At 37.2% G+C, this 18853-nt stretch overlaps 1 protein-coding gene across 1 annotated transcript in view; it reads left to right on the top strand.

The window, feature by feature from the left end:
- The window catches only part of LOC113110818 (protein diaphanous homolog 3-like), a 211720-nt gene that overhangs the window by 102691 nt on the left and 90176 nt on the right, over nucleotides 1-18853 (top strand). The window contains exon 19 of the mRNA XM_026275020.1: nucleotides 8275-8439. Within this exon, the coding sequence (XP_026130805.1) occupies nucleotides 8275-8439 (165 nt within the window). The remainder of the gene's footprint in view (nucleotides 1-8274; nucleotides 8440-18853) is intronic.

The following is an 18853-nucleotide window of genomic DNA, read 5'->3' on the forward strand; positions in this document are numbered from 1 at the left end:
TTATCTTCTTTTTTAATTACTTTTAATTAGCTGTAATAAATCAAACACACTGCTGGACAATAATCAATCGTTTGTAATTGATATTTTTTTCCTAATGGCTATTTTATGATTGTTTTATATACTAGGCTACATTTAATTAGCAATTATTTAAATTTTCTGCACAGAATAAGGTAGAAAATATACTTTATAGTTTCTGTACTGTAATAAATGTCAATTAGCACTGCATCATTCATAAATTGTTTCTGTTTTTTTTTTTTTTTTTTTTGTTTCATCAGTTCATTTTTGCTTTTATTCAGTTTAGCTGCAGATATAGCCTGGCACGTCTATGAGAGCGATATTGAGAATGAGAAGTTGTCGTCATAGCACAAAGCCCCTCCCTCGATATCACGGTCTCCGCCATGTTGGAAGTGGATTGTTTACATGTGTTGTTAAGAGGAGGTTCTCGCAATTCTGCATTGTTTTACCATGCCTGGAAGTTACTGCTGCGTTAAAAACTGCTGCAGTACCTCACACAATACATATGGAAATCATAGGAACAATGGAATACAGTTTTTTTTTAGGTTACACCAAGCACAAAACAGCTGTATTTGGAGAAGCTCTCAAGCGGCACAGAGACCTGGACCATTTACCCCCGTGCACACATATGGATATTGGGAATTATATATTTTTTGGTTTAAGTTACTACACAATGCAGGAGTTTAAAAGCTACAAGTCTTTGGAAAGTTACGAGGCTTTCTGCTGTGGCTGGGTCCATTTACAGCAGATGATGAAAACAGTGTTGTACTGGCCAAAGTAAGTTTACTCACATGCTTTTTAGCGTATTGTAATTACATTGCATTTAGAATGCACTTCTTGACCAAAATGACAAAGTAATTAACTGCGACTGAACACTAGATTGTAACGAGATGTTCGATGTATACGAATGTTTCCAACATGTTTTGTAGGCTAAAGCTGTGTATGTTTAGTTATAATTTGATTTTAACCCAATGACAGATACTGTACCAGGTTTTTTTTTGTTGGGGGCTGCAAAGTGGACAAACCAGTTCTGGGTTAGCTAGGGTAGTTAAATGTGTGATTGCGAGATGTAAATGTGCAGGTTAGATTAAAGCCATTAACAGCGTGAATACAAAGTGACTTACATTGTAAACAATATAATTCCCAATGTCCATATGTGTGCACTGAGGTAAATTGTTCAGGTCTCTGTGCCGCTGCAGGGAGCTGCCTGAGAGCTTCTCGAAACATCACTGTTTTGCGCTTGGTGTGAGCTTGTTCCCGTAAGGTCCCTTTCTTTCGCCTTATGTTTTTGCATTGCTTATTCTTCCTTTTCGTTCGCGTATTCGTAGATCCATCTCGATCTGTTCCGCCAACAAAATAATGCGCAAAAATGAAAGCACTCTGAAATGTTTAGTCGCGCCTCTGTAAAGTTCTGAAGGCGTTGCCCCTGGCAACAGATAGCGTATCCTGCCATCAGGGCCGACCGGCTCAGATCCCTCCCAAATCAACCTAAATCGGCATGTGACTCCTCAATCTCAATCGCTTCTCTTTCAGTGTGAAAACGTCTTCATCTCTATTTAACTTTTCCTCTCCATCAGCGAATGATTCTGAGAGAAAACGCGCCAGATGTCTGTTTGCTAATGAAACAAACACTAGGCTACTTTCATGCATCTGATTATCAGATAAATCTCGCGCTCTTATTTCAAGGTCGTTGTTAGTGCTGTGGTTAATTTTAAAAGTTTCCTTCGTATATTCTGTTCTTCGTATATTCTTCGTATATATCCGCATTGTTTAAAAACATTTATCATTGAATGGATCTGTGCGTATGATTTAGACACTTACGTTTCTGCTCCTTCCATGCAATAAATACAGCCGTCGACGGCTCCGGTACTGGCCACGAGTCATATAGATCACACGTCGGCTGCGTCAGAGATGAACGGAGCGCGAGCGCAATTCTGTGACAGTCTCATCAGGCGGTAAACAATGGAGCGCGTGAAGGACAGATAAGAGGCACGATTCACGAACACTCTTCAATGTCTCCATTAATTTGTGCGTGTAGTGATTTAATGTGTATACATTTTGAAAGAATTGAATCGCTATAGAAATCGCGATTCATTCGATTCTTAGCATTTTGAATCGATTGCTGTTCAAGATCGGGCGATTCACGATTCAAAAATCATGTTTCAGTATCGATGCATATGAATCGACAGGGTTTGTAATCGATGCATCGAGAAAACGAGTTACACCCCATATATCTATATATATATATATATATATTTTTTTTTTAATAGTTATTAAGCCTAATTGTATGTGTAGCATTTAAATTAATTTACTGTACATACGACATCCATATGTGCTTGTTGAACACTTATGAAATCCATTTAATCTTTTTCCAAATTCTGTTTTTTTCCGTTTTAATTTTACAGTATACCGGTTTAATCTATCTAGACCCTGTTTTTTTTTTTGTTTGTTTTTTTTCAGAAATATTGTCCTATTTACATTTTTCTGCTAAATAAATTCTGGTAAATATTTTTTCTTCTAAATATTCCTTTATAATTAATGCTTCAATAATAATTGTATTAGTAGCAGCAGTAGTACTATCATTATTTGAAGTACTATTTCTGCCAAGTTTTCTTCAAGGTTTAATATTTGTATTTTGACGGGTTACTGTGAAGACCTTTTTCTAACCCTTTTTTTGTTTGTATATGATAAGACAATAGTTTTTCTCAAAAGAAACAGTAAAATGCTCATGAAGTGACTCTCATAGCAGTTCTAGAGATTGTTTTCATGTGCTCATATATTGAGGTGGCAGAGGCTGAAAAAACTGCAAGCGTCTTGTGCTTCAAGATGTGTGTAGTGAACATATCTGAGCATCTACGCCATTTATAGACAATCAGAACATGCAGGATTGATTTTTAAATGCTATTAAATGCTTTATACTCACAGACACTAGTACATATCGCATTTTGATTCAAGTAAAGTTTACCTACTTTTTATGCATCCATCCAAAATTTATGAGGAGCTTAGGGGCCCTATTCACTTCATTTCAAAATGATAGTACATGAAGTTGTTTTGTTATGGCCTTTTTAACTAAATATCTGCATAGAGATTGCATGACAGTATCATAGATGCAAACTCGAGTCTTTGTCACCTTTTTCATCCATGTTTAATTCAGTACACCTTTTAGTATACATGTTGCTTTTTTTTACTTTTGTCCATATTGTGTGTAAGTGTGTGTTCCAGGTATTATAGGGTGTTTCTTAATAGTGTGTCTTAGAGGCGTTATGTGTGAGTGTACAGTATGAGAGTTTCTAACAAGCTCAGGTGTACAGGAGAAAATCGATGCTTTTCTATCCCTCTGCACAGAGCCTGTGTTCAAGGGTCAACCTTTCTCTCTCTTTATTTAGTTTAGCTCTCTGTCATTTAGAACAAAAACCCAGAGTCCACCCTCCTTTCTCACCTTTTCTCTGTCAGCGTTAACACGGCATGGGCCCTTTTCTTTCTTCTGAGCTCATAGCATCAGCAACCAGATCAGTATTATAGTTAATGGAGTCTTATTTCTCGCTTTCATACACCGTCTTTCCTTTCATTAGCTGATCATGGCCCCTGCGCTCCATTCTTTCTCTAATCAGAGAGCGAAGCAGGTGTGCTTGGAGGGCGTGAATGAACTCAGAGTATAAAAAACAGCAGAGGAGACGCACAAAACAGATCTGTGTTCATATGCTGCCGGAAGAACTCCCTAAAGATTTCACGTGTATGCCAAACAAGCATCATTGGCCAGCCAGTCTGCCCTCCCTTATAACGTCTTCATCATGAATAAGTCATGGAGGTCCTGTTATACTAAGTCCTGGAGTGAGATGCGTGGGTTAAAGCAGCTCTTTCCAGTTTCTAGGTGTGCACTTGTTAGCATAGTTCTGGCTTATAGTCACTTTTCCGTGCCTAGGAATACCTGATTATTCAAGTCAGGTTCAGGTGAGCTTGCAAACAAACTATTGCCTTCTAGGACAGTAGTTACCACACAGCAGTGATTTTGCTTTATTCAGCACAACCACTAGCATACTAATGCATATAAAACAGCATTGACGTTACAGAATACAGAAGTAACTGTTTTGGACATTGATAAAAAGAAAATGAGGATACTAGAATGATTTCTGAAAGATCATGTGACACTGAAGACTGCTGAAAATTCAGCATTGTCATCACAGGAATACATTAAAATAGAAATTTTGCGGCGACTGAGAAAGCCTGATCACCCCTAAGTTTCAGTCTGGATCTGAGAATAGTGAAGTGACATACAGCAAAGTATGATGACCCATACTCAGAATTTGTGCTCTGCATGTAACCCATTTAATGTGCATACACACAGCAGTGAACACACACACACACTGTGAACACACACCCGGAGCAGTGGGCAGCCATTTATGCTGCGGCACCCGGGGGTCAGTTGGGGGGGTCGATTCCTTGCTCGAGGGCACCTCAGTTGTGGTATTGTCGGCCCAAGACTCGAACCCACAACCCTAGGGTTAGGAGTCAAACTCTCGAACCACTAGGCCACAACTTCCCACAAATGGTGAAAAGTAGTTGATCAGAGGACCTAAGAGATCTAGCAGATGTGTTGCATTTTAATAATCCAGCAAGGTATGGTGGAGCCAGGCCATTTACTGATTTAATAACAAATAATAAAAGTTTGTATTCAATTCTGAAACGCACTGACAATCGACGATAAAATTGTTGTAATATGCTCATGCTTGCGTGTACTTGTCAGCAGTCTAGCGGCTGCATTCTGGACTTCTTGCAAACGGAGCAGTGCTGTCTGGCTGACTCATATACAATGTTTGGAATAACACCATTTAAAAGAACGGCGTTAGGTAATGACGTAATTTTTTCAGTAATGGGGTAATCTAACTAATTACTTTTCCTGTAGTTACAATGCCTTAATAAAGAAAAATGTCCTTAAAGGGATACTCCACCCCAAAATGAAAGTTTTTTTTTCATTAATAACTTACCCCCATGTCATTCCAATCCAATAAAAGCTTTTACGTCTTTGAAACACAATTTAATATATTTTGGATTAAAAAAGTTTGCGTTCAGGGGATATTCTCCAAAATGGTGCAGTGGTTGATGGTGAGAGAAACATTTTTGTCATTATTTTTGTTTTCTTCGCATACAAAAAGTATTCTTGTCACTTCATAATGTTACAGTTGAACCACTGATGGCAAATGGACTATTCTGATGATGTCTTTCATACTTTTCTGGACCTTGACAGTGTAATTCAGTAGGCAGTCGATGGAACAATCACAAGCCTCCCGGTTTTCAACTAAAATATCTTAAATTGTGTTCTGAAGATGAACTAAGCTTTTACAGGTTTGAAACGACCTGGGGGTAAGTGATTAATGACAACATTTTCATTTTGGGGTAACCCTTTAAAATAAAGTAACTTCATTTAAAACATAAAAAATATATACTATGTACATTTATTTTTGTATATGTATTTTAAATGTTTATTGTGTGGGTAGCATGCTCAATGAATATGTTCACATGCACTCTCACAATGTAATTATACTGGCATTATTGCAATTTAAACTTGACCTCATGTAAACGCAAAACGTCAAAATAATTTGATTATGTTCATAATCGTTGTAACCATTATCGCATAAATCTAAGTGGCGTATGCCAATTTTAATTACACTAAACTGGCATGTAAATGCCCGAAATGCATTATCACAGCTTTGGCCAAAGTGTGCAAGTGCTCAGACGCACATGGATGCCGCATATTCTTCACACAATTTCATGCATGAACTTTGTGACATTTTTTTGCTAAGCACCCTCAAACGAAAAATGCAAAAAAAAAAAAAAAAAAGCACTCTCAGTTGAGCCTGCAAAAGTAGGAAATGCTCTAATGCGTATTAGTGTTTGCACTTAGGAGAGCTTCAAAGGTTTCTAGTTGCAACCTGTTTTGGCAGCATTGAGCACTGTAGCCAATCACAGACATATCTATTGATCTCTTGAACAGAGTTGAGTTCAAGCGTCCCCTCACCACTACTTACTTATAAAATCAGAATAGTAAAAATTGCATGTAAACAGGAGTGAAGAGGTTTGCTAGTGTCTTGTAAACATCTTAATTTAAGTCCTTACTCTGCATTATTGATGCACATGTAAACGTAGTCACTGTTTCATCTAAATGGTTGTCTTCAAGCACACTCAGATGAGATCTACTGTCCTAACATGAGCTGAAGATGAAGGCAGCTTTGATAAATCAGATGCACTTTAGAGTGAGTGAGCAGAATACCCTAAAGCATTTTGAAGGACTTAACTTGAGAATGACAGGAGGAGAGATTGTCACTTAACTCCAGATCTGTTTTTAGTGTGACTGTGCTGTCGTGGTGCCGTTCACTAGTCAATCTGAGAGCACAAACTGCTGAACAGTTCACCCTGCAGCCAGCTCATAAACACAGACACACATACACTGTGAAGCTAATGCCGGTATAAAAGAGAAACTTTTTGGACGTTGATCCAAAGTCTTTTTTTTCTTCTTCTTCTTTTTTTTAAGTGTGATGTGAAGCACCAGCTTCAAACAGGATTACTAATTAAAACCACATCAAAGTCAAAATATTACTATGAAATTTGGAGTAAAGCTTGCTGTCTTTGCATAGGCATTTCTGACCTGACAGCAAGGATTAGACCCAGATTCCCCCTCTTTCATGTCAGAGTGTGTGCATGTGTGTAAGAGTCACCACGTCAGTGCATGTATGTGCTTTTGTATATGTGAGAAATAATGTTATAGATGTGATGTGGCTCGATCTGTGAGTTGTAGATCAGTTGAGCGTAAATATCTGATCCTAGTTAAAACACTTCATTCATACAGCAGTAAAAAATCTGAATATTTTTATATACTGTTAAAAAAATCTGTCTAAATCCAAGTCCGCTTATGTATGTATAAATATTTTCCTTTTTGCCTTTGTTTGTTTCTTTGACTGCTGATGCAGATGGTTTTACTTTCCATTCCAAGCGGGAAAATTTTGATCATCAAATATTATCGCCCATTCTTTTTTTTCACACCATATCCATGTTAAAAGTATGTGATATTTCAGTGTGCTTATGCATGTTAATATATGACAGTGTGTGCATGAGATATGTGAGTGATTTCAAGTAGGGTGTTAATTAGTGCCATTTGCAACTATTAATATTATGTTGGGTTATACAACAAGTTGAGAATAAAGGCAGAGCAAAATAATTCCATAGATCTGCATTGAAGAACCTGAGCAATATTTACCAAACTAGAATATTATTCCTGCAGCTCAAACAATATAGCACTAAAATGGCAATTGCAAACGCCAAGTTCATGGCTTTAATTTACCCCCCCAAAAAAGCATTAACTGATGTATTTGTTGAAATCAATGTAAGTCGCTTTGAAAACAAATTTAATCATAGAGATGGACAGACCTTGAACCAGTAGGCAATCGTGTTGATATTGTGGTGGTGAGTTTTGCACAAAGCACTACTCCCATTATCTTCAGAAAGTGATAAGGTTCTAAGATCTGAATTAATTTGTAGGTTTTCATTGTGGCCATAAAGGTCACCATAAAAATATAGTCCACATACTACCATTAAATTGTAATGCAGTGAGTGTGGAACATAAACACTAGTTCAAATGGCTGTCTGTATTCACTGGAAGTACTTTTTAAACGTTTATAATTATGTTTGTTGATTAGCAAAATGCCTGTGTGTGTATTCTTTCCTAATAAATTACATGTTTTGCATTGGGTCCTACTGTACACATAGACACAGTTTAATTGGCTAAAGAGCAGACGTGGATACAGCGCTTGGCTCTGTGCAAGTGCAGCAGTTTAACCATAATTAAAATGAACTGGACTTTTCTGTGTGGACTATTTATAGCTGTATATGTGTCTTGGCATTTTTTTTTCTTAATGTGCTGGTTTCACAGCTCTGTAGCAAGTGTTGCATTATAGGTGTGTAGCGAGGCGATCAGGGATTAAAAATGGTTTTCATTTTGGTTCCTTCTTAGCACAAACTATTTCTGGGACTTCACATCATCCTTTCTGAAATGAAAGTGCACTGCACTAATGAACTTAAAAAAGTTAAATAATTGTATAAATCACTGCTGGTTTATTGAACTTGTGTTCAGTAAACAACATTGCAAAGTAAGTGTGATTTGCTGTTCTGTAAATGTGCTGTTTTTTAAAAAATTGTAACTTTGACAAAATATTTGCGCACTCACTTTCCAATACTAGATTTTTGTCCTTGACGATGATTCCTCACAGTTTCTCCACACAGGCGAGAGATCAGTACCAGAAGCTGGTGGTCATGCACAGTAATATGGTGACCCTTTACCTCAACATGCTGGCATACTTTGCCATCGATCCCAAGAAGACCTCTGTGGAGGAACTCTTCACTGACCTCAGCAACTTCAGAGCCATGTTCATGGTAAGCCGCCCACTCTGAATCAGATCATAATCGCAGCTGCTATACCTTATGAAATGGTGTCATGTCAGTGCCAGGTTGAGACTGGCTTGTATTTGCAGGATCTGCAGCTGTGCAGTTGCTTTACAGGGAATAATCTGGTTCCTTCTCCTCCAAACCTTCACCCCTTTGGCCCACAAGCCCTGACCTACTCAAACAGGAGGAGTCACCACAAGTAGACTGAATACTGGGTGATTAATGGCCAAATATTGCTCACCCTCAAACGATATGTGCAGGTTACACAAATGGAGACTGAGCGCTTTCTGTCTCCACTTACTGTCATTGAGTGTGATTGTGTGTATGTGCTTTCACACACTCCCTACATTCCCATTCTGAAGGTTCTAGTGCACTAATCTGACAAAAGAGAAGCTGCCTGTCTCCTTTATGAAAAGCTATTTGAAATGCAAAGTTATTTTCCACTTGGCTGCTACAGTGATGAGACGAATCTCATCGCCTTTATTATTTTAAATGATTTCATGATGGAAATGCTGAAATTTGGGGAATGAGCTGACGGTGGGTTTGCCATCAGATGCATGATAATGCACTCCTGTGGCGCATCATTGAAACCTGTCCCCGGTGCAGTGAGGGACATGGAACTGTGCGGTCTGCAGTCATACTTGATGAGTTTTTAGACTCGATGTCAAACAAGGCTACAGAGAGCTCGATAGGGGTTGTGACTGACCCAAATCAGCAGTCTGAAAAATGAAGCATGAAGGGTGCAGGCTGTCATCTTTAAAAGACAATTCTTGATTGTAAGGCTGCATGGTATATCAAGTTGTTTTTATAAGCGATATGGTATTAGACAATACAATATCGATATACTGTACAGTTGCTAAATATTACAGAGTGAGCTGCTGGGGAAAGTGCATCATCCAATTTGTCCTTAACATGAGACATGCTTTATTTTAAGAGCTTTAAAATAATTTGCAAGACATAGTTGACATATATAATTTAAAGCTGCTGTCCCCATCAAATGCTCAGACACATGCTCCTGATAGAGACACTACTTGTGCTGTTTAATGCATTTGAGATGTGCTTTTTCCCCTTTAGTTCTCAAGTATATTCTCCATTTGTTAATGTTAGGAAGTCATGTAAATATTTCCATTTTGCCGGAGCCTTCTGCATGTGATTTTGCTAAACTTCAAAGACGTCAGTGAACAAGCGGTTTAGACAGAGCGCAATACAATAGAATGACATATGTACAATTTTATACCTACAAGTAAGTGTGTTTTATAGCAATAATGGGGTAATCAAAATATGATGCAATTAATATGTGCTCTTGTTTATTAACTTAATTTTTATTTTAATTAATTGAACTTCTGCTGTAAGACACGTTATTTTTGTTTTTAGATTATAATGTCACGATGTTAGAATGTAATGTGTTTTTAGCACTCTTTTTGTAGTAAGTGAGACTCAAGTCAACAAAGACGTTGTGATTTTTGAGTCACACATCACTCAAGGTGCTGTTGTGAGTTTATCAGATATATTATCTTAACAGATTAGAAAAACCTCAGTTTTTTAACCTAAAAAAAGACTCCCCGCCGCCCGTCCTAGTGTGGAACTCATTTGCATACAGTGAAGTACAAAGTTAAAGAGTGTCTTTAACATCTCACCCACACAATATTTCTTTAACAAACCTCTTTCAAACTGTTATTAGTATCATGAGGAGCAAAACGAGTTTAAACATGATAGGAAACCATTGAACTATCACCTATTCATAGCATAATATGTTAATAAGCATGCTTCTGTGTGAACAGTCAGTGGCCATCAACATTAACTGTACTTCTTCTAAGGATGAAATGAACCACTTGCAGTTTGTGACCATTTAAGGTCTCCAAACACATTTGGATAGATCTTTAAGGCCTTTCTTTGTTTCCGCCACTGCTGTTGCATCCAGAGATCTGGAGACATTTTCATGGCGGTCATTTCCTAAACTTTAGGATTGGATTCGATTGTGAGGGTTAAAATATAAATATTGAGGGACAGATCATTCAATTTATTAAATTAATATATCATTCTGTAATTTATTATAATAATTAAATACACTACTATAAATCTGTATTTATCAGCATCATCAATTTGTTGACTGATGCAAGGGTTTTCAAACTTGGGTCTTCTGAAAATTTCCAAAAAAAAGAGAGGATAAATAATATTTCATTAATTTATTTTAAAGTAAAATAATCATGATGTCTTTATCATATTTATGTATTCTAATTTTTTATTTTTATTTTTATTGTTATTATTTAGAATATAAAAAGTAATTATATAACATTTAATTATTTACTATAATATTCATTATTTATTTTGTACAGCACTGATGTTAATGACATTTAATTATTGTCTCACTATTTTGAACAATAACAGTAGCAATGTGAATTAAGAAATTAACGGTCATTTCTGATTTCATGTTAACTTTAAATATAAGGTATGTAGCCAGATGTTTCTGTCCCCTTCTTTGTCCCACACTTCCTGTCCTCTGCTTCTCTTTCTCCCTGTTCACTCTTCACCCTCAAACAGAATGTCCCTCTCTCCCTCTTTCAGCCCTTTTCCAGGTCAGTGAGTTTTCAGCCCTCAGAAGCAGCTTGTTTAAATCAATGCTGAGGAGTGGCAGGGGACTACCAGTAGAGCAGGAGGCTACAGGACTTCATACATACTCACCTTACTGCAGTACTATATGCACTCACACATGGCTACACTCACACACGTGCAGACCTGCAGCCACACATGCTTAGTCATCCTCTCAATAACATCTCTCTCATGCTTTCTCCTCGGTTCTGACTACTTCTTCTGCAGAATGACATTGACAGGATTTCTGGGTTTTGATGGAGATTGTTTTTGGCTGCTGCTCCTCTGATTCCCAGAAGTGCGGGCACATACTTGCGCGCACACGCACACACACACAAACACACACACAAACATGATTTTCTCACCCCATTTTTCTATTCTCTTTCTTAGGGTGGAAAACTGACAAAAATGAAGGGAAAAAAGACAAAAATAGAGAGTAAGAGACAGACTAATGTGGGAGAATTAAATGAAAAAGGGTGAGAAAAAGAAAATAATAATGCTTCTGCAGTAGCAAATGACCATTCCTGCCAATCAGACTGTTGTAAATAATTGAATTTGTGTAGGGAGGGATGATGATCGCACCTCACCTCCTCACCTCCTTTCACTTCTCCTCCACATATTGACTGTGTTTCTGAATCCAGTGAGCTACATCAGCTGCATTTTGGGCAATGTTGTATAGCTACTGTAGGTGATTTAATTCTAAGACCTTTGCAATGCCCCACCAAAATAAGCGTTTTACTGTTTTCGTTATTGCTTTAGTCTTATGTTCATGTTTCAAAATATTCTTTAAACAAGATAAATTTACTTGACGCAACATACAAGACTGCATAATATAATACACTTTGAAAGTGCATCTTTATTAAATAGAAGTCAGCCATTGAGCGGAATCGACAATTAAAGGGCCAAAAAGTAAAGAAAAAAGTAGAGAAGTGAAAGACAAATGAAATTCTCCTTTGCTCAATGGGCAAGTATTGTCGCATATTCTTGCAAGTTGTTCTAGTAATATATACTTAATTGTAAAATGCTGAAAACATGACAAAAAGCAGTTATAAGCAGTATTTCATTATGAGGCTCAAGCTCAAGAGAGATACACAAGCCATGCCAAACCTCTGAATTACACCCCATAATCCTGTACCACGGGAGTTGCTGTGGCAACCAGCACTCTTTCATTACTACAGTTGACTTTTGACCTTTAGCTGGCAGCTCTGTCTTATCAGCAAATAGCCACAGTTGCATGCAGGCACACAAACACATCAAAACATTGGACTGTTGTCGCTGCCCTAGTCATAAAAGACAGACCAGGTGTCAAGGTGAACATTCTGCTGCATACGGTTCATTCTGTGTGATCCTCAACACTTAACGTTCAAAAAGATGCTAATGTTGGACATGCCCTCCCTTGCACTGAGCCCCTAGTGCACTGGGTACTAGTCAATTTATATTGAACTATGAGTTCACTGAGTCTTTTAGTGTGCATGTGTGTATAAGGGTTGCCCCTCTCTGCTCATCCACCCATTTGAAATAGACCAAAAGCAGTTTGGCTAACCCAATCTTTAAATACTACCAAAATGTGTATTAAAAATGCAATCTGATTACAAATTGGCACCCCATATTTGGTGTGTTTATCACATTTCAACGTAGAGTCAAAAATTTCACCAAGGTTCCTTGCTTGAGTGTTGACATTAGTGGCTAAGGGGCCTAGATGTACAGGATGCCCAAAATGACAAAAAACAAAGTTGTAATGTTAGAGTCATCGTTACAACTTAGGAGCAAATACACCTGGAAGTCATCAGCAGAACAATAAGCAACATTCAATTTTTGACATATTAAACCCAAAGGAAGCATATATGAGGAGAACGAAACAAGACCAAGACGTGAACCTTGAGGAACCCAAGTTGAGCATAAATGCTGATATGAAATAAAGCCTCCTTACTCCACCTGCAAAAGATCTTCCATGTAGATGGGAAGATAACCACTTTAAAGTAAGCTCCCTGATCATCCCCACTCCTGCAAAAGTCAAAAAGAATCCCATGATCTATAGTATAAAAAAAAAAAACATTTAAAAAAAAAGAAAAGAAAAAAGCCTGTGAAATTCACATTTTTATCAAATACTACATACAATACATACAGTAAGGAAGTAGGCAAATGCCAAAGCAAGACTAGAAAATTACATGCAGGTGAGTTTGATCAGGGTGGAAGCTAAATTCTCAGAACTGTAGGACTCCAGGGCCCGATTTAAAAAATCCCGATGTGGACTGCTTACTAGGTTTTTCCAGTGTAATTAGTTCTTTAACCCTGTAATGGAATTTGCCATTTCATTTATCATCTTCATTTTTATTTTTTTTATATATTTTTTTAGCTGAATAAAAGTTAATACCAAATAGCCAGCACCCAATCAAAGACTTTGGCAGTCGTTGTTAAAAAAAGAGAATCGACTGCTTCCTGTCTTTGCTTGATGTTAAACTGTGCTAACAGAGACCTATTTGGCAGCTGTAGAGCACCTCCCTATTAGACTTGTCTATACCCCATGTATGTCCAATTACAATATAAGATTGATTTACACTAATTTTAGAAATTGCAGAGCACTTTGACTTAGGGCTGTGGCGATTTTTTCTTACCACAATGAAGAAGCAGAAAATAACGCAGTATGGGGGTTTATCGCAATAAAAGAATAACAACATGAATAAGCTGCAGAAAGAACAAGCCAAGCTCAACATGCCCCAACATTGCTTCGTTCTGGTGAGTTGTGCTAAATATTGATCCTTTACAAATTGTTTTTTGAGGAACAGTCTGTGGATATAAATGCACTTGTCCAAACGCAACTTGTTACTATTAATTAGGCTACATTTATAATAGCAACATTTTTTAAAGTGCTATATAAAAAAGTTTTTTTTTTCTTCAGATTTTGGTTTTTCAATGTGCAACATAAAAAGGGAGCTTCAGGCTGTAGTCTGTATAAGGATATATTCGGCATCTGCACCCCCCGCTCCCACTATATATTTACTCTTTGTTCACCTACTGTCCACTTAATATTTTCTTCCTGACCTGACCGTTCCGGCTAAATGTAGGTCTCGTTTGCAGAATCTCACATTTAAACTGAAATGTGAAAGAGACAGACATTTACTGAAAGAGACAGATGTAACAAAAATTTAGTCTGCACAAAAAATATCTTTGTTATTTGTCTTGTCCAGAATCAAATTAGTTTACATTTTGATGTCAACACAAAAGAAAAAAAAAAATTGTTGTACAAAAATTTTAGCATATTTGTTGTTTTTTATTCGTGAAAATTCAAAATTTCATTTAACATTTTGCAGTCAACTCAACACAGTAGGAAAAGTTTTGCAAACAAAGAGAGAGAGAGAGAAAAAAAAGATGAAATCTGTCATTTAAAATTATAAGCAAAACCATTGGCTTGTAGCATCCCCCTGATTGAAAAAAAAATGGCAAAAAGTATCCCCACTGTGAAACCAGCATCTCCTTTGGATTAATAATGTTGTGTATTATGTTTTATATATATATAGTTCAAATTAAATGTTTAAATTCTCTACTTATGATCATTCACAAACTAAATAATAGTGATTGGCCAATCAGAACTATGTACTGTAAAAGCTTTTGAAGTTCTTTGAAAAGAAGACAACAAAAGGTATGATTTTTACTTGATTAGAATTTTAAAGACATTTCCCTGACAAAATGTTATTGTGCTCTATATGTGACTGTGAGGGACTGAGAGACGATAGGAGAGCTGACGAGTATGTCACAGACTGACAAAAAACTAACAAAAACATCTCGAGTCCAGAAGCATTCACTGCACAATGAAGCCCTATAGAAGGCAGTTAGAATGCCCTTATAATTCAAGAAATAATTTTTATGTTTTTGTAATTCATTGCACAAGCAATGTACTTTTCTGAATATCATGCTAATAATTTTATACAACAGTGTGTAGAGCAACGCGGTGTTTCATTCCTTGAATGAATCTGTTTTTGAACGAATCATGTGAGCCAGTGATTCAACGGTCCATTCACTTGTTTAGTTTTATATTGAATCAGCTGATTTGAGTGTATCGTTTGATTTGAATTATTCAATAAATCATTTATTAAAACGGGGATTTGCTTCCACTTACAGTCAGTTTTATTGTCATCTTTATTTATACACTACAGTCCTAAACCAGCCAAAGTGCCAGCACAAAAACACATTCAGCAAATAGTATTTAATTTGCAGTATTGACCCAAATTTTTCCATTTCAGACCCCAGAAGGAAAAAAAAAAATTAATTAGATTTATAGGGTTTTTTTTTTTTCATAAGGCTATTCTTCTTTTTTCATTAAATAACGTTTTTTTTTAGACACATTTTGTCATCATTGTATAAATGAAATTGACCACACCATCACCCCAAAATCTTTTACAAGACACTAACAGCCTTTAACCCCTTAAAATTCCAGAGTTGTTTCTGTGTAGTTAGTCATGTCTCTTCAGGTTACAAAGGAATCACTTAAACCAGTTCACTTTTCTGACGGATATTTGTCCAGAAAGCTTGATTACTGACTTTGATGAGTCTGGCATTTTGCTTTGAAGTTTTTTTCTCCCTCAATTTGCCTCAAAGTTGCTCTTTAACATAAACAAAATGGCACAGTTTCGTCCGATGCCAAAGCAATTACAGTAGTGAAATTAGCTTCGGCCACTGTTACCCTCCATAGCATAGCGTATATCCGTGAATTGTCTCCTGTCAAACTGAATTTGATTCGAAACGAGGGGGGAAATAACAAGGGCCTCAGTCTTGGCACGACTGCTGTAATTAAGTTCAAACGATGACTAGAAAATGGAGACTAGCTCTGTAATGAGAAAACAGACAATTTGAGGGCGAGGGAGACCGCAGAGTTCCGTCCTAATTTCTGCAACCTATGTTTATCTCTTTCCCCTCGCTTTCCACCTTAACACAGTTACAGGCCATTTATGCATATGAGAAGCGATGAGTTTAATCCCCTATTGACTGGGAGAGTGGGCGGGGTCTAATCAGACACATTGGGCTTGGCAGGAGCCAAGCAGATTTGTAGAGAGAGTGGCTTCATCAGATTAGCAGGGTTATATGAGGTAGGCAGGCAGCTGTTGTGATCTATATTAAGGAATGCCTTATGAGAGCCCCAGCTTTGAGTTTAGAGTTTGCCAGGCATCAATCACTTGTAACAGCATTTTAGACTCTCTCCGACATACTTTGTTCAGCTCACATGGCGTCGTCTCTCACAGTGAATGCTGATTTAAATAGACTCAAAGGGATACAAGTGCAGAAGTTTGCTCAGATTGAGAAACTAAATGCAAACATTTTGCACCTTTGCTTTTTTTCGGAAGCTCCCTTGTTCCTATGTTTTCCATCAAAATGGTTCTGGGCCAAAGATGGTTTGATGCCGTTACCACACAGACAAACACTGGGAGTCTGTCTTGTAGTTTTGAGAACATATATTATAACATCCGAAGCAATGTGATTCACTGTCATTGCATTGCAAATTGGCTTTCTGTGTGTGGGATTCATTCTTGTAAATGGGTTTGTCACAGAGAGGTTGATGGCTGGTGTTGTACAGTATGTCCAGAGAGAGCATGGCCCAGCAGTTAAAGTTCATCAGTACATGCTTGTAATGGTGTGTGGGGGGCAGAGAGATGGATAGTGTATTCTGAGGAGTTTCCTCACCTCAGCTGTGTGTGGGATTCTCCCCTTAACCCCTCATTAGTCATTTACACACACATACATGGATGCTGACTATGGCTAACAGCAAAGTGTGTGGGGCCCCAGCATCTCATACTCGCTTTCTCTCTCTCCCAAAACTCTCATCACCTTGATTTGTGAATGTGTGTGTGTGCATTCATAAGAATGTAGCGTTAGCATCCTGCTGTTAACTCTTTAAAAAAAAAAAAAAGTCCAACTCAGTAGTGACAGTTCTCATCATTTACTCACCCTCATGCTCTTCCAAACCTGTATGGATACTGTAATTTCTTCCATGGAGTATAAAATGACAATTTAGTGTAATGTAATGGTAACTTAAGAACATAAAAGTAGTTCATATAATAGCTGAGATAATTGTGAGATACAAATAAAAATTGTAGTCATTATTCAATAATAATATTGCCCTCCAGTGAGCTGGTGGGTCGTGACCATTGCAGATTATTAAATCCGTGAATTGGAATTTAAGAAACGTATGTGAGTTGTGAACAAATGAGGCCAGTTATTGTATTTTGTGGACTGGATCATCAAATTCATTAAAATAAATCTCACTGAGGAGAATCATTACTTCACTCATCTACAATGCTATTTCTCGCATAAACTCCCTAGTGCTAGAGCAGTTACCATTCCACCCTTAAATTGATAGTTCACCAAAAAAAAAAAATAATTCTGTAATTTTTACTCACCCTCGTGTCATTCCAAACCCGTAAGACTTTGGCTCATCTTCGAAACCCAAGTTGAGATATTTTTAACAAGGTCTTACTTTTTTTTTTTTTTTTTTTTTTTTTTCTCTAGGTAACTAAAACTGAAGAAGATCCAGAGTCATAAAGTGTTGTAAAAAAAATTCAAATTATTTAATATAATAAGTCTTGTAAAGAATTATGATTGCATTGGTTTATATGATAAATAGATTTAATTTGGCCTTTCATTTGCATCTAAACAATTATATACATGCATACAAAGGACGCATTACACATATTTTGAAGATGAACTAAAGTCTTATGAGTTTGAAAACACATGACCGTGAGTAAATTATGAATGAATTTTTTAATTCAAATCCATCAAAGGCCTTCTGAAAACTTGAAATATAGCGCTTATTGAATGGACCACTTTCATGATACTTTTTCACTTGATATGTTTTCCACTGAAGAAAGACGCACAGTTTTAGAACAACATGAGTGCATTTAAATGACGACTTTTCGTGATTTTTGCATGAACTGTCCCTTAAAGTGCCATTAATCATAACCGTTGTTCAGCACCGTGGCAGGGAACTCCGTATCTGTGGAGGCACATCATGGCATCAGACACACTCACAGGCCGTGCCCCTGTATCTATGAAGCTCTCACAGCCAGCGGCTGCTTTATACACTGTGTGAGATCAACATTACCGGGAGTGACTGGGGCAGTGGCTTTGATTCACATTCGACTGAATTAATCAGTGGTGTGCGTGCGTTAGCAGTGATTACTATTGATTCAAACCAAAGTTTCGCCTTCCTAGTATTTATTCAGCATTGTGAGATTTACTTGTATCTCTAGCGGCACACTGTACTGTATCCAAAAGAATCAATATCAGCACAATATAGTGCATCCTTTAAGGCCTCAGACAATTGAAACTATCATCTCTATTCATTAAAAACAGGTTTTGTGACCTGTGTGTGTAACAATTCAAGCTTATGTGAATAAAAATAATCATAGTTCTTTTCGAAATGTCCATGTTTTTAATGCTTTCTTACTTTAGCAAGCTGACCTTTTATATAGCTATGATAATGAAGTGTGTAAAAGCACATAATAACGCCATTTAATATGGAAACATACTTTTCTTCTGTTGTGACGTTTCTCTAAGAGCCTGTTCTTGTCGGCAAGTCTTCTATCATGGTGTTCAGCCAGGGATTAGACCAGCTCTTATGTTATTATTTTCTATTATGCTGCTGAATAGGCATAATGGAACATCCTCAGCCTTCTGCACATTTTCCACAGAGATGTTATTGAACATCTAATAACTGGTTCACTCAGCGTTCAGGGTAGGCCCATCTGCTCCTGAACACTGACTCACGCTGGCGCTGTCGTACACCGAGGTGCTGTCGACTTAATCGTTGCGCCTGTTGACA

Source organism: Carassius auratus, chromosome 11, assembly GCF_003368295.1.
Source record: "Carassius auratus strain Wakin chromosome 11, ASM336829v1, whole genome shotgun sequence".
Taxonomy (NCBI): Eukaryota; Metazoa; Chordata; class Actinopteri; order Cypriniformes; family Cyprinidae; genus Carassius; species Carassius auratus.